Source organism: Oryzias melastigma, linkage group LG6 (assembly GCF_002922805.2).
Source record: "Oryzias melastigma strain HK-1 linkage group LG6, ASM292280v2, whole genome shotgun sequence".
NCBI classification, from domain to species: Eukaryota; Metazoa; Chordata; class Actinopteri; order Beloniformes; family Adrianichthyidae; genus Oryzias; species Oryzias melastigma.
The window spans coordinates 22,569,935-22,583,183 of record NC_050517.1 but is presented as its reverse complement, the minus strand read 5'-3'; the positions used below and the strand labels follow the sequence as shown (position 1 = coordinate 22,583,183).

Sequence of the window (13,249 nt, the reverse complement as noted above, 5' to 3'; positions counted from 1 at the left end):
CTTGGAGTTACATTAAAATCCTATGAACCACATACTCCAAAAATAACATCACATCTTTAGTTAGCTTGAGTACGGGACACAAATGTTGCATATAAAACGCTGTGTCATCTGCTAACTATTTGACAAATATTGAATGTTTCCACTGCAGGAATTCTGCACAGAATGAATGCACAAATTGAAAAAAAAGTGAATGCAACAAACTAACTTTTGCCATCTATTTTCTTTATTCCTTTTTAGTACCTTCAGGTTATACTTTTTAAAAATGTCAAAAGCCAGTTAAGCTTTTCTCATTTTTCAATTTTAACTAAATTTTTCATTAACACAATCCTAGAAAGGCTACACACATTTGATCATAAAGACACTTAAGTTTAATAAATGAGGCTTAAAAAGCACTAAAAATTGTGCAGAAACATGCAAGACTACTTCATACTTCTATTTGGATATAGATTATGGCGAAAAAGTGAAATTCTTTACATTTAGAAAGAAATTTAACCCCGTGCACCTATTTTACAAAGAAAAAATGTTTTCTCTGAAAGTAGTGGCAGCATGGAACAAATAGTGAATTATGTGTGAGTTATTCACACAAGTTTACAGTGATCATTAGCAGAGAGGTGCAGCCTGTTACACCACAAAACAGAAGATACTCCATGAAAACACAACAAGCAAAAGTTTTCAGCTGCTAATGATAGATAATGCTTGTGTTTAGGATTAACTTAGCCTAGCAATGTTGACCTATTGAAAGTATGAACTTCATTTTCTTGAAGATTATGTAGAAGCTTAAGTAATTTTGATGGTCCAACATGCTTTTCAGCATCATTTTTTTTAAATAACCAGATTAATCAGAATACCTTAAACATCCAAATGCTTTGAAGTTATACTGCGATGTAAAAACCTTTTTTTATTATAAGTGAAGTCAAAGCAATGCTATACATCAACAAGATTTATTTTTTTACATATTGTAATGGTTTTCCTCTTTACAATTTACTAGTAAAACTGCCACCTGTATTCACTATATATATTGCTATTAGATCTTAATGAGACTATAGTGTGTACTCCTCACTGTCCCAATGGACTTAAATGTCAAGTCTATTTTATTTTCACAACTGTTAACAGAAAATATCCATCTGAAAGCTGGGTATTACTTTAAACATGCAGATATTTTGGAAATGGGTAAGGGAATTGTGATTTCCGTTCAACAAAGATGAAACTTTTATAAAGAAAATTTTAGAGTAAACCAGAGATTAACGATTTTTATGAATCAACATCGCATAATCATAACTTTTTTTTTTAATATGTAGTTGTTTTACTACAACAATTTCAACCAAGCCCATCTCTTTTTAAACTTGTATGCATTTCCTCTGCGTTTCTTTTAATGTTGTTCTGTGAACCGGAAATACGTCAGACATAAAGCGGAAGTGAAGTGCAGTGTTCGGTTTGTGTAGTGGAGGTTTTCTGTTAAATTACGTGGTGAAAATGCCAGAGTTAGCGGTGGAAAATGTGGTTGTACACCCGCTTGTGCTGCTCAGCGTGGTTGATCATTTTAACAGGTAGGTAATCTGATTTGATTCTGTTCGTTCTCTATTAAAAATCGAAGATAGAATGAACAATAAACGTAGGGTTGGCACTGAGCTATGCTAACGTTAGCCTTGCTGAGTCAGAGCCCCATTGAAAATGAATGTATTGATGTCAGTGCTAGTTAGCTTTGTAAAAGCACACATGAACAGTGTGGTTACATTTTGTATTTTAAATAAAAAGCATTTAATCTTTATTTAGTAAAAGTTTTATCTATCAATTGATAATCTGGTAACATTGTTTTATATAAGTATTAGGAGTATAAAGTATGTTAATGAATATTGATACGTAGTTTATATTCAGTCCCTAAATAAGCTTTTTTCTTGATTTGATCTGTAGGATAGGAAAAGTTGGAAATCAGAAACGAGTGGTTGGTGTCCTTCTCGGGTCTTGGCAGAAAAAGGTTCTCGATGTTTCAAACAGTTTTGCAGGTGAGTGAAGTATGAAGGTTTGTCTTTTTGGTATTTAAAAAAAATCGTAGCAAAAGGAAATGATGCTTACATTATGCTTAAGTAAATCAGCTGAACCTAGGCTCTTCATTTCTGGTCTACTTTAGTTCCCATAATTCTGACAAATGATCTAGAATTGTTAGCATTTTGGTTTTGCATTTTATGGTTATGAAAGGTCCACTCTGGAATAAAGAGTTGAATGAATGAAAGAAGAAACATTATGTATTGAAGTCATGCGCATGTCATTTTGAAATATATTGGCTGTACATCGATTTGATGTATTTTGCTCAGAAGATAAAGAATGGTCTTCCCAGTTAGAGCAAAGCTGAGCTTTTAGCTTAGTTTTAATGTATTGTAGTATTATAAAATAAAAAAGATTTAGAGCAGAGCAAAATTTGGAGGTGTATTCCTAAAGAAAAGGAAAATTAAGACGACTTGATGGCTATATTGTCGTGTGGGAAACCAGTATTTTTTTTTTTCCTTCAAGCTACTGCCTAACTATGTAGTGGGTCCAAGTCTGGGTCTCCCTGTGCCGGTTCCCAGTCCAGTTAAAATACAGGGTTGTATCAGGTTGGTCATCCAGCGCAAAACTCTCTGCCAAAAGTTGTTTTGCTGTGGCGACCACTGAAGGGATATGCTGAAAGATGATCAACATCCCTATAGAAAAGGAATGAACTAGTTGTTTTTGTTTTAAAATAGAAGTCTGTTTTGAAAAAAGCCAAGCATTTTTTTGTTAAAGTTGGATCTGTAGCACTTTTAAAGAAGAAGAATTATAAGAGCAGTAGGGATGCCATTTAGATGAAGTTTTGAGGAAAAAGTAACCATCTCAATGTAGCCTTACTGCTAAAATAACATAAACAATTAGTAGTGAAACATATTTAAATATATAGTGAGGAAAGTTTTAATGTACTGTGAGCATACATAACTTCTGTCCTTTTTTCTCCTCAGAAAAACAGTTTTTATTCTTTTCATTTCTTTTGTTTTTTTGTAAACTCTTATGGGAATGATGGATTGTAATTATGTTTAAACAGTAATATTGAAGCTTTAAACAATTCTTGGCAAATTGTTGTTGATTCTTTTCAGTGCCATTCGATGAGGATGACAAAGATGACTCTGTGTGGTTCCTGGATCATGACTATTTGGAGAACATGTATGGCATGTTTAAGAAAGTCAATGGTAAGTCACTGGCTCTCTTTAAAAAAAAAAAAAAAAAAAAACATTTGCTAGCTTGATTTTAAAATTGTATTTCTGGATTTTAGCCCATGTGAGACTCACTGCCTTTTTTGATTTTCAGCTAGAGAAAGAATAGTGGGCTGGTACCACACAGGACCCAAGCTTCACAAGAATGACATTGCCATCAATGAGCTCATCAAGCGCTACTGTAACAACTCGGTATGCTAGCTCTTTTTTTCTTGAATGTGTGTGCATTCGAACATCACAAAGTTTAGAACTTTCATCATAATTTGACTTGTCTTTGTCCTTCAGGTGTTGGTTATTATAGACGTGAAGCCCAAAGATCTCGGTTTACCTACAGAGGCATACATCTCCGTGGAAGAAATACACGATGTAAGTGAAAACTAAGGAAATTCTGAGTTTGAAATGATTTTTTTTTTCAGATATGAGCTGTAATTGTTTGCTTTTAGGATGGAACTCCAACATCCAAGACCTTTGAGCACGTCACCAGTGAGATTGGAGCTGAAGAAGCAGAGGAGGTTGGAGTAGAGCACCTGCTCAGGTACCAAAAACTTGTAACATAAGCCTGGATCTAAATCAGTTTATTGATGGAAAAAATTAAAAGGATTTCAAAATATTCTTTTTATTCTTGGTGTAAAGGATTAAAGATAACTTTCTGTCTGCTAAGTTAAACATAAATGTGTGACTCTTATTCTCATTGATTTCTCGTCTACCTCCAGAGACATTAAGGATACCACTGTTGGCACACTGTCGCAGCGCATCACAAACCAGGTTCATGGCCTAAAGGGCCTGAACTCAAAGTTGCTGGATATTCGCTCGTACCTGGAGAGGGTGGCAGCAGGCAAACTCCCCATCAACCACCAGATCATCTATCAGCTGCAGGATGTGTTCAACCTGCTGCCGGATGTAAATCTGCTGGTAAGGCATTCAGTGTTCACTGAGTGAAGTTGATTTATCCTGCTTCTTGCTGGATAGTGATTGATCTCTGACCACAATTGAGCTCATTTCACTTAAATTAAACATTTAGTAAATTTCCCTAAATTAATTTCAGTTTCTCTTGAAATTTAAAGTTGTGAAAATTATTAGTTGGCATGATACATGTTTATATTTGTGTGTTAATAACATTGAGGAAAAAAAGCTTCCACTTGTTCAGTGGTTTTCCATGCATTTGTTTATATTTACAAATATCCAAATTGTGTATTTTAGTTTTTTCTACCTTAGACATCATTCCAGAAAAATCATGTTTGTCGTTTGACTCACGTTTGGTTGTGAAGTAACCTGGTTTCATAAAAAAATGCTTTATTGCCCTCAAATAATTCCTGAGATGTGAATGTTTAAAAATGTTTTCTGCCAGTTTTCCTCAGTACTTGATTTGCATGTCAAAGGCCACAAATACGATTGGACTTGTAGGAGAAGGGGGCAGCTTTATAAAAGGAAAATAGTTGTTTTCCTGCTTTATGTGGACACAGATTTCCAGTTTTTTTTTTTTTTTTTTCATTTAAAAACTTGTAAATGCTTTTTCTATAGTAAAACTTTAGGGACAGGTTGTTTATCACTTTATTATTTCTCAATTAGATGAAAGATATTTAAAGTTTAAAATATTACGACGTCCTCCTTTAGGTTGTCAACTGAAATGGTTGTCTTAAATCATTTAATAAAACAAAAATAGGGTCTAAAAGCAATAAATGTTGAGATAAATTACTGAAAACCATTGATGTTTATTTCAGGAGTTCACCAAAGCCTTCTATTTGAAGACGAATGACCAAATGCTGGTGGTGTACCTGGCCTCGCTCATTCGCTCCGTGGTGGCTCTGCACAATCTGATCAACAACAAGATTTCCAACCGAGACGCAGAAAAGAAGGAAGGACAAGAGAAGGACGACGGCAAAAAAGAGAAGAAGGATGAGAAAGAAAAGAAAGACGAGAAAGACAAAGCCGACGGCGCCAAAAAAGACGAGAAGAAGAAGAAGTGAGATCTCCTCCTCCTCTGTGGTCCTTTCTCAGATTGTACCATCTCCATCTGGATGGTGCTCCACTTTCTGTCCACAGAATGTGGGTCTCTGTCTATAAGTAGACCTGCATTCAGGGAGTTGATATTTGAGATTGGACCACATGGTAACTGATGGCCCTCGTGGACTGTTATCTCATAGAGAGAATGATGGCTGTTCTCGAGTATTCTGGACTGTGGGAACATGTTTTTGCTGTTTTTCATAGTTGCCATGCTCCTGGTGTTACCAGACACCCTGATGCTCTTTTTTTGTAAAATGGGAGTAAAATGTTTCCGTATTACTCATTAAACTATGATCACATTAAAAAGCTGGTTTGTTTTTGCAGTTTCCATTGTTCTAATTTTATCTTCTCAAATAAAAGATTGGGTGGTTATGTGATTTTGACATTCAAAGGGGAACAGTGAGTTTTTTTATCGATGAAAGGTGGTTGACTTTAGATGAACAGCTGGAAGAAGGTTATCCATTACAATCTTTAAATGTGAATCATTTCATCTTTGTTAAAAACATTTATGGATATATTCAAAGTTTTTTATGCAAAAGTAGTAAAAACGATTAAGAAATATTCTTGCATTTCAATAAAATCAATTTGAATATCTTGAGCTACATAGGAAAAGTACTTATCTAACCAAATACTAAAATATTTGGATAAATATTTCCCAATATTGTTGATACCAATGCAGTCTTCTCAACTTTAAGTGGAAAAAAAAGTATTTTACTGGTATATTTATTTTGGTGAAACTGGTTGGTTGTAGACTTAACCCTTGTCCTATCTTGGGGTCCAGATGACCCCACCCTTATATGAATGAGTGATTCCTGACATGACAAAGGTAGACATAATCTTATGTCTGCCATGGACACCGGTAAGGATAAAAAAATGCTTGAAAAATAGTTCAGCGCACTGTTTTGTGGGGTCCAGATGACCCCACTGTAAATGTCTAGGATAGCACAAGGGTTAAGCTGATGAAATTTTGTGAAAATCAGACAAAAGATTTGTTTAATCATATGTGAAAATCACAAAATATCAGATTTTGATACAAAATTGTTTAATTCATTCAGGAACATTTTGGATCAGGTGGCTAACAATCCCATACCATGATACTACTACCAAATTGAATATTTTTTTTCTTCTTCACTTATTTTATTTTAAAGAATGATGAAATATATTTTTTAATGTATGCTATTATTTATGTTAAATATTTCCACCAGAATGTGTATGTTAGATCCCTCTACTTTTCCAAACATTTGGCCTATCTCGGGTTTAGGTTTAGTTCGGACTCTTGAATTTTACTCCAATTATTTCAAAGCCATTTGAACAGATTCTATTTTCTTTGATTTTCCTGGTTTCTGTGTGGAAAGAGCGCCAGATTAATGTGGGATGCTTCAGGAAGAAGGAAATGTCAGATTAAAAGCTGCGTCATCCAGCCTGTCCTAAAAAAATAAACGAGAGAGAGAGAGGGAGAGAGGCGGGCGGCGTGAGGAACCATCGCAGCACGTTTAAGATTTGATGTGTCGGACAAATCAGATTACTGCCAAGGTAAACGGGATTCTGACGTAAAGGGCTTAAACCCCGGCGGAGTTTGGCGTGCCGCGCGAGCCCCCGCCTCGAGGCTGGAGGAGCATGACTCTTCAGAAAAGTCCCCGCAGTTGAACGGAACGGAGGACCGCCGCCGCCGCCGTGCGCGCGAACATGGCTTCCTATCTGCAGGTGAGGCGCACGGCCGAACCGCCCGACGCACGCGGGTCTGGTTCGGAGAAGTTGTCAGGGTGTGGTTCCCCGCAGGCCCGACCGACGCGTCAGATAAACAGGTGGTTGGTTGGAGGCTGGCATGCACTTTTACCGGGGTGTCACGTGCATGCACCAGGAACGATAAACGCCTTCGTTTTTTTATTTATATATATATATATATATATTGTTTCAGATAGCTGACGATGAGAAGGGACACGAGCTGGATCTTTTCTGCATCCCCAGACATTATGAAAACGACTTGGACAAGGTGATCATCCCTCATGGGCTCATCATGGACAGGTGAGCCCTTCCACACCTGACTCCTCCACAGATGATACTTTGGTTTTAAGGAATAGGATGATGATGATGTTTGGGAGGAAGGCTGTCTGCAGAAAACTCAAGCTAAGCAGTTTTGTTTCTTTTCTGTAGAAATTGAAACATACCCTGTATAATGAGATGCAGGGACAGTTCTCTTCAAAGTGGGCACACAATACAGAAAAATAAATGGGTAATTTAGCAGATAACAATGTGCAACAATCAAACACGTGCAAGGATCAAAGGACAGATGGATTGTAGTGCAAAACTGGCATTTAGCACACATGAAGCCGTTTGTACTTGGTGGTAGCTGTAAGGGATCCCCAAATCCAGGCCTCGAGGGCCGGCGTCCTACATGTTTTCAAGCCAGCCTGCCATTGAAGCTCCTTATTGGCCAAACACACCTGATCCAGGTAATCAGCAGGAGATGAGACAGGGTTTCTGGAAAACCTGCAGGAAAACCAGCTCTATTGAGGCAGCAAGAGTTGTAGATGGAGGTTATAGGCATGAAGGCAGTCGATGATTTATTTTTTTTATTTTTGTATTTTTTTACCTTTAAAGGTCCACTCTACTCAAAATAGCATTTTTTTGTGTTTTTTTAACTTGTCTTTGTGGTATTTTACTGATGATGGAGGACAAATATAATGAAAATGAAGCTTAAAATAACCGTTCTGAGTATTTCTTTATTCAAATCGATGAAAAAATGCAAAAAGCTTGTAGCAGTGATGTAGGTGCTACAGTCGGTGGCCACAGGTTTTATGCTCCTCTCCATTCTGATGCATCCACTTGTAGAAACCTATAGATTTTTGTTTTATTCATTTGAATTGGCATCGGACTCCAAACTGTATGACTAAATAGCTCTTACATTGCTCCACATTTTTGTAGCATTGTGCAAAAAAAGGGATGATAGGAAATGAGTGCAGGCTCACTCCCCACCAACAATCCCGCCCACAACTTAGAGGTGAACTTCTGATGAACTACTGCCGCTCTGCAGAAACTAGCCAAGAAAATGACAGTTAAAAAAAATGGCTTAAAACAGCATAATCAAAATGAAAAGACCACTTTAAAATAGTGCTGCCACAAACGATTATTTTAATAATCGACTAATCTATGATTATATTTTCAGATTACTCGACTAATATGGTCATACACAAACTGGATGTAAAGCACACATCTTAATCATCATTAGCTTTAAACTAACTAAAAATTAGATATATAGCATTACCTGCGATAGTGCTAGTGTGAATGCTGTAAGATGAATTTGGCTGCTGATGATGCTGAAATTGATAACTGAAAATGCTGAAGCTCAAAGCCAGCTAAACTATTAGTTTGATGCCTAAAAAACTTTAATAAATGCAAAAATAATCAAAAAAGCTAACACAATGGCATTATAACTTTCAACTTTACAGCACTCTGACTCCATATAATATAAAAAGAAATTGATAACTGAAAACACTGAAGCTGATAGTCAGCTAAAATATTAGTTAAATACCAAATTAGCCTAAAAAATGAAAAAAAAAGTCTAAGTTAGCCAAAACAGCTAACATGCTGCTGAAATATTAGCTAAACTCCAAATTAGCCTAAAAAATGGAAAAATTCTCCAAATATTATAAAGTAATGACTCATCGACTATTAAATTAGTCGTAGACTTTTTAAATAGTCGATTAGTCATCGATTAGTTGATTAATCATGGCAGCCTTACTCTAAAATAGATCAAAATCTTTAACGCAAAATCTTAAACATACTGCAACTTTTCAATCGTTAACACAATCAATGCAATTCCTGCAGATTTTGAAGTTAACAAATAAAAAATTACACTAAATCAAAGAACTGGTGCCCAAGTGTTAAAGGTTTAAGTTGGTTTAAGTTCTTTTAAGGTTTAATTTTAAGTAGGTTTGGTTGCTAAAAAGTTTCCTTGTCGTGCTCAAACTCACGTCTGGCTTTCCTCCTGCAGGACAGAGCGTTTGGCCCGGGACATCATCCAAGACATGGGGGGCCACCACATCGTGGCTCTGTGTGTGCTGAAAGGGGGCTACAAGTTCTTCGCTGACCTTCTGGACTACATCAAAGCGCTCAATCAGAACAGTGATAAATCAGTCCCACTAACGGTGGATTTCATTAGAGTGAAGAGCTACTGCGTAAGCTGCTTCTCCTTATTTTGTTCTCTAAAAAGCTGACGTGTGCTGAGTTGAGACGCACCGCTTGTGCCAAAGTCTTGAAAGGAGCAACTCATTCCATTAGGGATTTCAGTGAATGTTGTGTTTACATGCAAATTTTTTGAAATGCTTTGCCCACTGCATGATGCTTTGGATATTTTTACCAATGGAATGCCTGCTAACACAGAGGGTTAAAGTCCCACTCCTATTGTAAAAGCGTTCCCAGTGCTATTTTAACTATGATTACACCATTTTTAGGCAAAATCAAAAAATCTGTCGTATTCTAGGACATAGTTTCTGCAGAGCGGCAGTAGTTCTTTAGAAATTCACCTCTGAGTTGTACATGGGACCACTGATGCGAGAAATACTTTAACTACACACTCATTCTGCAGTGTTTGAGTCTACTTTAGATGCAGTTCCAAGCAGTGACAGCTCTGGTTTGTTCTCCATAGAATGATAAGTCGACCAACAGTGTCAAAGTCATAGGAGGGGATGAGCTGTCTAACCTCCGGGGCAAGGTTAGTCTGCTAAAGAGCTAAAAATACTCTAAAAGTCAACCTTCGTCACTAACGACGACTGTTTTTCTTCTTTAGAATGTTTTGATTGTAGAGGTAAGTAAGCTCTCTGTCAAAAAAGTATCAAATTCTATCCCATGTTAGTAAAGCGTCTCTTATAACTGTGTTCATGTAAGCACTTCCTGTTTGGTTGCAGGATATCGTGGAGACGGGGAGGACGATGCAGACGCTGCTGTCCCTTCTGAGTGAATGTCACCCCAAAATGGTCAAAGTTGTGAGGTAGGCAGCCAACCCCAAACTTTAACTGGCTGCTAGCTTTTCAGGCACAATGAGTCAGAAAGTGCTCTCAGCTAATGGACACTGTTCTTTGGGACTGAATTAGAGATGTAATGTGACAGAGGGCTGGAGCAGCTTAAGAGTTAATCTGCTGCACTAAAAACTGCACTGCGGAGGTAGAAGCTATTTCTCTGATGTATTCCTGATAGCTGGCTAAAACGGGACGCATGCCCGGTGAGTGCGGACTCGCTTTGACAAGGAGTGGGCCATTTAATCCTCTGCTTTTAAAATCGACTTTGTAGAAAAAAGGAAATCTTTCTTCCTTCGCTGTTGTACACTATAAACATTTTAGCCAATAAATCATGGAAAGGTTTCTATTCTTCTGTGGTTTTGCATTATGTACTGCTGTAAAACACTCAAATCTTCACATTTTCTTAAGCACTAATTTTTGTGGTTTGACCTTTGACCCTTTAACACTGGAGCTCCAGTGTTTTTGTTCTTTTATTTACTGTAATTTTTTAATTGTTAAGACGATCAACGTAATTCCAGTAAATTTTGACCGCTTTTCTCCTTCAAAATTTACTGGAATTATGTTGATCACATACATTAAAAAGCGTAATTAAAAATCCACTCCAATGAAAAATTTAGTTTTAACCACTTTTTTTTTTTGCTATTTTTCTGATGATGTAATTAGTGCTGGTAGATATGAAAATACATCTAGTAAATGCGATAGAAAAGTGTCTTTCATGCCATAATTTTTATTTAACTTTTGCACAAACCTGTGTTTTCCTTCAAAGAAACTTGGAATTCTTGTGCATTTTTAAATAATTTTTGTCATTTTTTTCAGAGAATAACTGAAAATATACTTAATTGTGATATATAAAATTATTTATATCGCGATATACAATTTTTTTTACATATCGCCAACAGCAGATGTGAGACATGTAGGACAAAAATTAAGCTCAAAATCGAATTTCTGGATATTTCTTTATTCATATCGTTGTAAATCAGGAGAGAACGCAGTTCAAAAAAGATTTTAGGAGTGACATAAAGGCGACTACAGCAAGCCACAATCTCCCTGCTCCACTCCATTCTGTGTCCACTTGTAGAGACTAAATCAGAGGTCTGCAACCTTTAACAGTAAATTGTTAATTAGTTATTTTTTAATAATAAATATGAATTATCTGTGTTTTGTGGGATGAATAAAAACAGAAATATAAAAAGAAACTAGCATTTTCTGAATTTGTGAAATTATTTGTATCGTATGATTTCCTTTTTAAAATGAATAATTTCTACAAAAACTGACTGAACTTTAAACCAGCATTTATTAGGGGATTGGATTACTTGCATTAAACAACAAAATAATAATTAAAAAATGCCCTAAAAGACTGCAGCCATTTGTCTTCAATCTACTCCTTTTTTGTAGGCTTTAGTTTTGTATCTCAACCATTGTTTTGAATATTTTTTTCAGCCTTCTGGTGAAGAGGACCCCGAGGAGCTCGGGTTATAGACCAGACTGTGAGTGCATTTTGCTCACTTCTAGCAGCTGTAAATGCCTTTCACTCACAGCTTTGTCGATCTGGCAAGGCGATTAAAATTCACTTAGATAAAATCAGCAGTAAGTGTTATGACCCGGGCATTTATGCACTAATGCATGCCTGGTAACCTCTAGCTCATGAAGACTCTGATCATGTGGGGCTTTTAGCCTGGTAAATCTCTGTCGCTGAGGGAAAGCTACAAATGGAAGTTTTATTTTTTTACTTTAGAACTTGAGCATATTCTCACAGTTACATCAGACCTATTTCTGCAGCTTCTGTTTTATTGAAATGACCAATATAGGTGGTGTTTGTGTGAATTTCAGACATCGGCTTTGAGGTTCCAGATGCCTTTCTGGTGGGTTACGCCTTGGACTATAACGAATACTTCAGAGATCTCAGTGTAAGTGTGACTCTACTGTTACAGAAGCTTCATGTAACTGAATGACACACATGTACAATTTTTGTCATTAGTGGGATTGTAAGAATGTTTGCTGATTCTCAAAATGTTTTGATCACATCTATTTTAATTTTTTAATTCTTTGTTCTCCACAGCACATCTGTATATTGAATGATCGAGCCAAGGAAAAGTACAAAGTGTGAGGGTTGGAAGAGCGGCAGAGAAGACTTGCAGAGGACTAGGACCACTGTGATGACCTGTCTTGATTTTATTTTCAAATATTATTTATTTTTCTACATGACAAACCTCAAAGAGAGACTTGCAGGATGTAAAAGAGTTCAGGAAGAATGTTTCTTTAGTGAGATAAAAATTGATTTAATATCTTGGCTGCTAAATTAGTTCCAGATTTACGTTGATAGGGTTTCACTTACTTTTCCTTAAACAGAGATTGGGAATTTCTTGGTTGACTACTCGTATTTGAATGATTTTATTGTCCCAACTGTTGGTAGCCTTTATTTTATAATGTTTTCTGTAAAAATGAAGATATATAATATCTCAGACGACCATGGAAATAAGTGAAATGTATTGATTTCTTTCATCCTTAAGGTTTAAACTATTTACAGCAACGCAGCTCAGTCGAAATCCTGTTTTGTTGCACTTCCACAGGCTCCCCACAAGAGGGCGCCATTTCCTGATGGGATTAACTATTATTTAAAACGAATGAAGCTGCTTCAGAATTACAACAATGACTTTTCATTGGAACATCATTATACTTAAATGTTTTGTGTTTACTTACAATTCTCGTGTTTCATTTCATGTCCATAGAATTTTGTGTTAATCTTTCTTTTCTTTTTTTAAGCATTATGTGTCTCATCTCATTTAAGAAAATGTTTTCATGACCTCTGAAGTTTATGAGCACTTTCAGTGTCGTTTGTGTGCCTGTCTGTGTTTAGTTTATCTTAATTCTATAGCATTTGTACATCTGTTCATTATAATTTTACATATTGTTTTATGGTACAATAAAAAACATGGCAGCAGCAATGCTCCGATTTATTTGATTTTCTGTGCCTCGTTTTTGTTTTAAATGATAAAGCATTTTGGT

At 36.2% G+C, this 13,249-nt stretch overlaps 2 protein-coding genes across 3 annotated transcripts; both read left to right on the top strand.

The window, feature by feature from the left end:
* Positions 1-1,391: 1,391 nt before the first annotated feature.
* On the top strand, positions 1,392-5,553 carry psmd7 (proteasome 26S subunit, non-ATPase 7). The gene is made up of 8 exons (XM_024282501.2): positions 1,392-1,547; positions 1,912-2,003; positions 3,105-3,197; positions 3,316-3,413; positions 3,507-3,587; positions 3,665-3,756; positions 3,935-4,133; positions 4,943-5,553. Exons 1-8 carry the CDS (start codon positions 1,474-1,476, stop codon positions 5,186-5,188), a joined length of 975 nt encoding a protein of 324 aa, XP_024138269.1. The 5' UTR covers positions 1,392-1,473; the 3' UTR covers positions 5,189-5,553.
* A 1,101-nt stretch (positions 5,554-6,654) lies between these two features.
* hprt1l (hypoxanthine phosphoribosyltransferase 1, like) lies at positions 6,655-13,200 on the top strand. Of its 2 annotated transcripts, XM_024282503.2 has the most exons (9): positions 6,659-6,929; positions 7,144-7,250; positions 9,220-9,403; positions 9,874-9,939; positions 10,015-10,032; positions 10,133-10,215; positions 11,684-11,730; positions 12,074-12,150; positions 12,303-13,200. In XM_024282503.2, the coding sequence occupies exons 1-9, from the start codon at positions 6,912-6,914 to the stop codon at positions 12,348-12,350; spliced, it is 648 nt and encodes a 215-aa protein (XP_024138271.1). In that variant the 5' UTR covers positions 6,659-6,911; the 3' UTR covers positions 12,351-13,200. The 2 variants fall into 2 exon arrangements, with proteins under 2 accessions (XP_024138272.1, XP_024138271.1); XM_024282504.2 differs by lacking the exon at positions 10,015-10,032 and having other exon boundaries at positions 6,655-6,929.
* Positions 13,201-13,249: the final 49 nt, after the last annotated feature.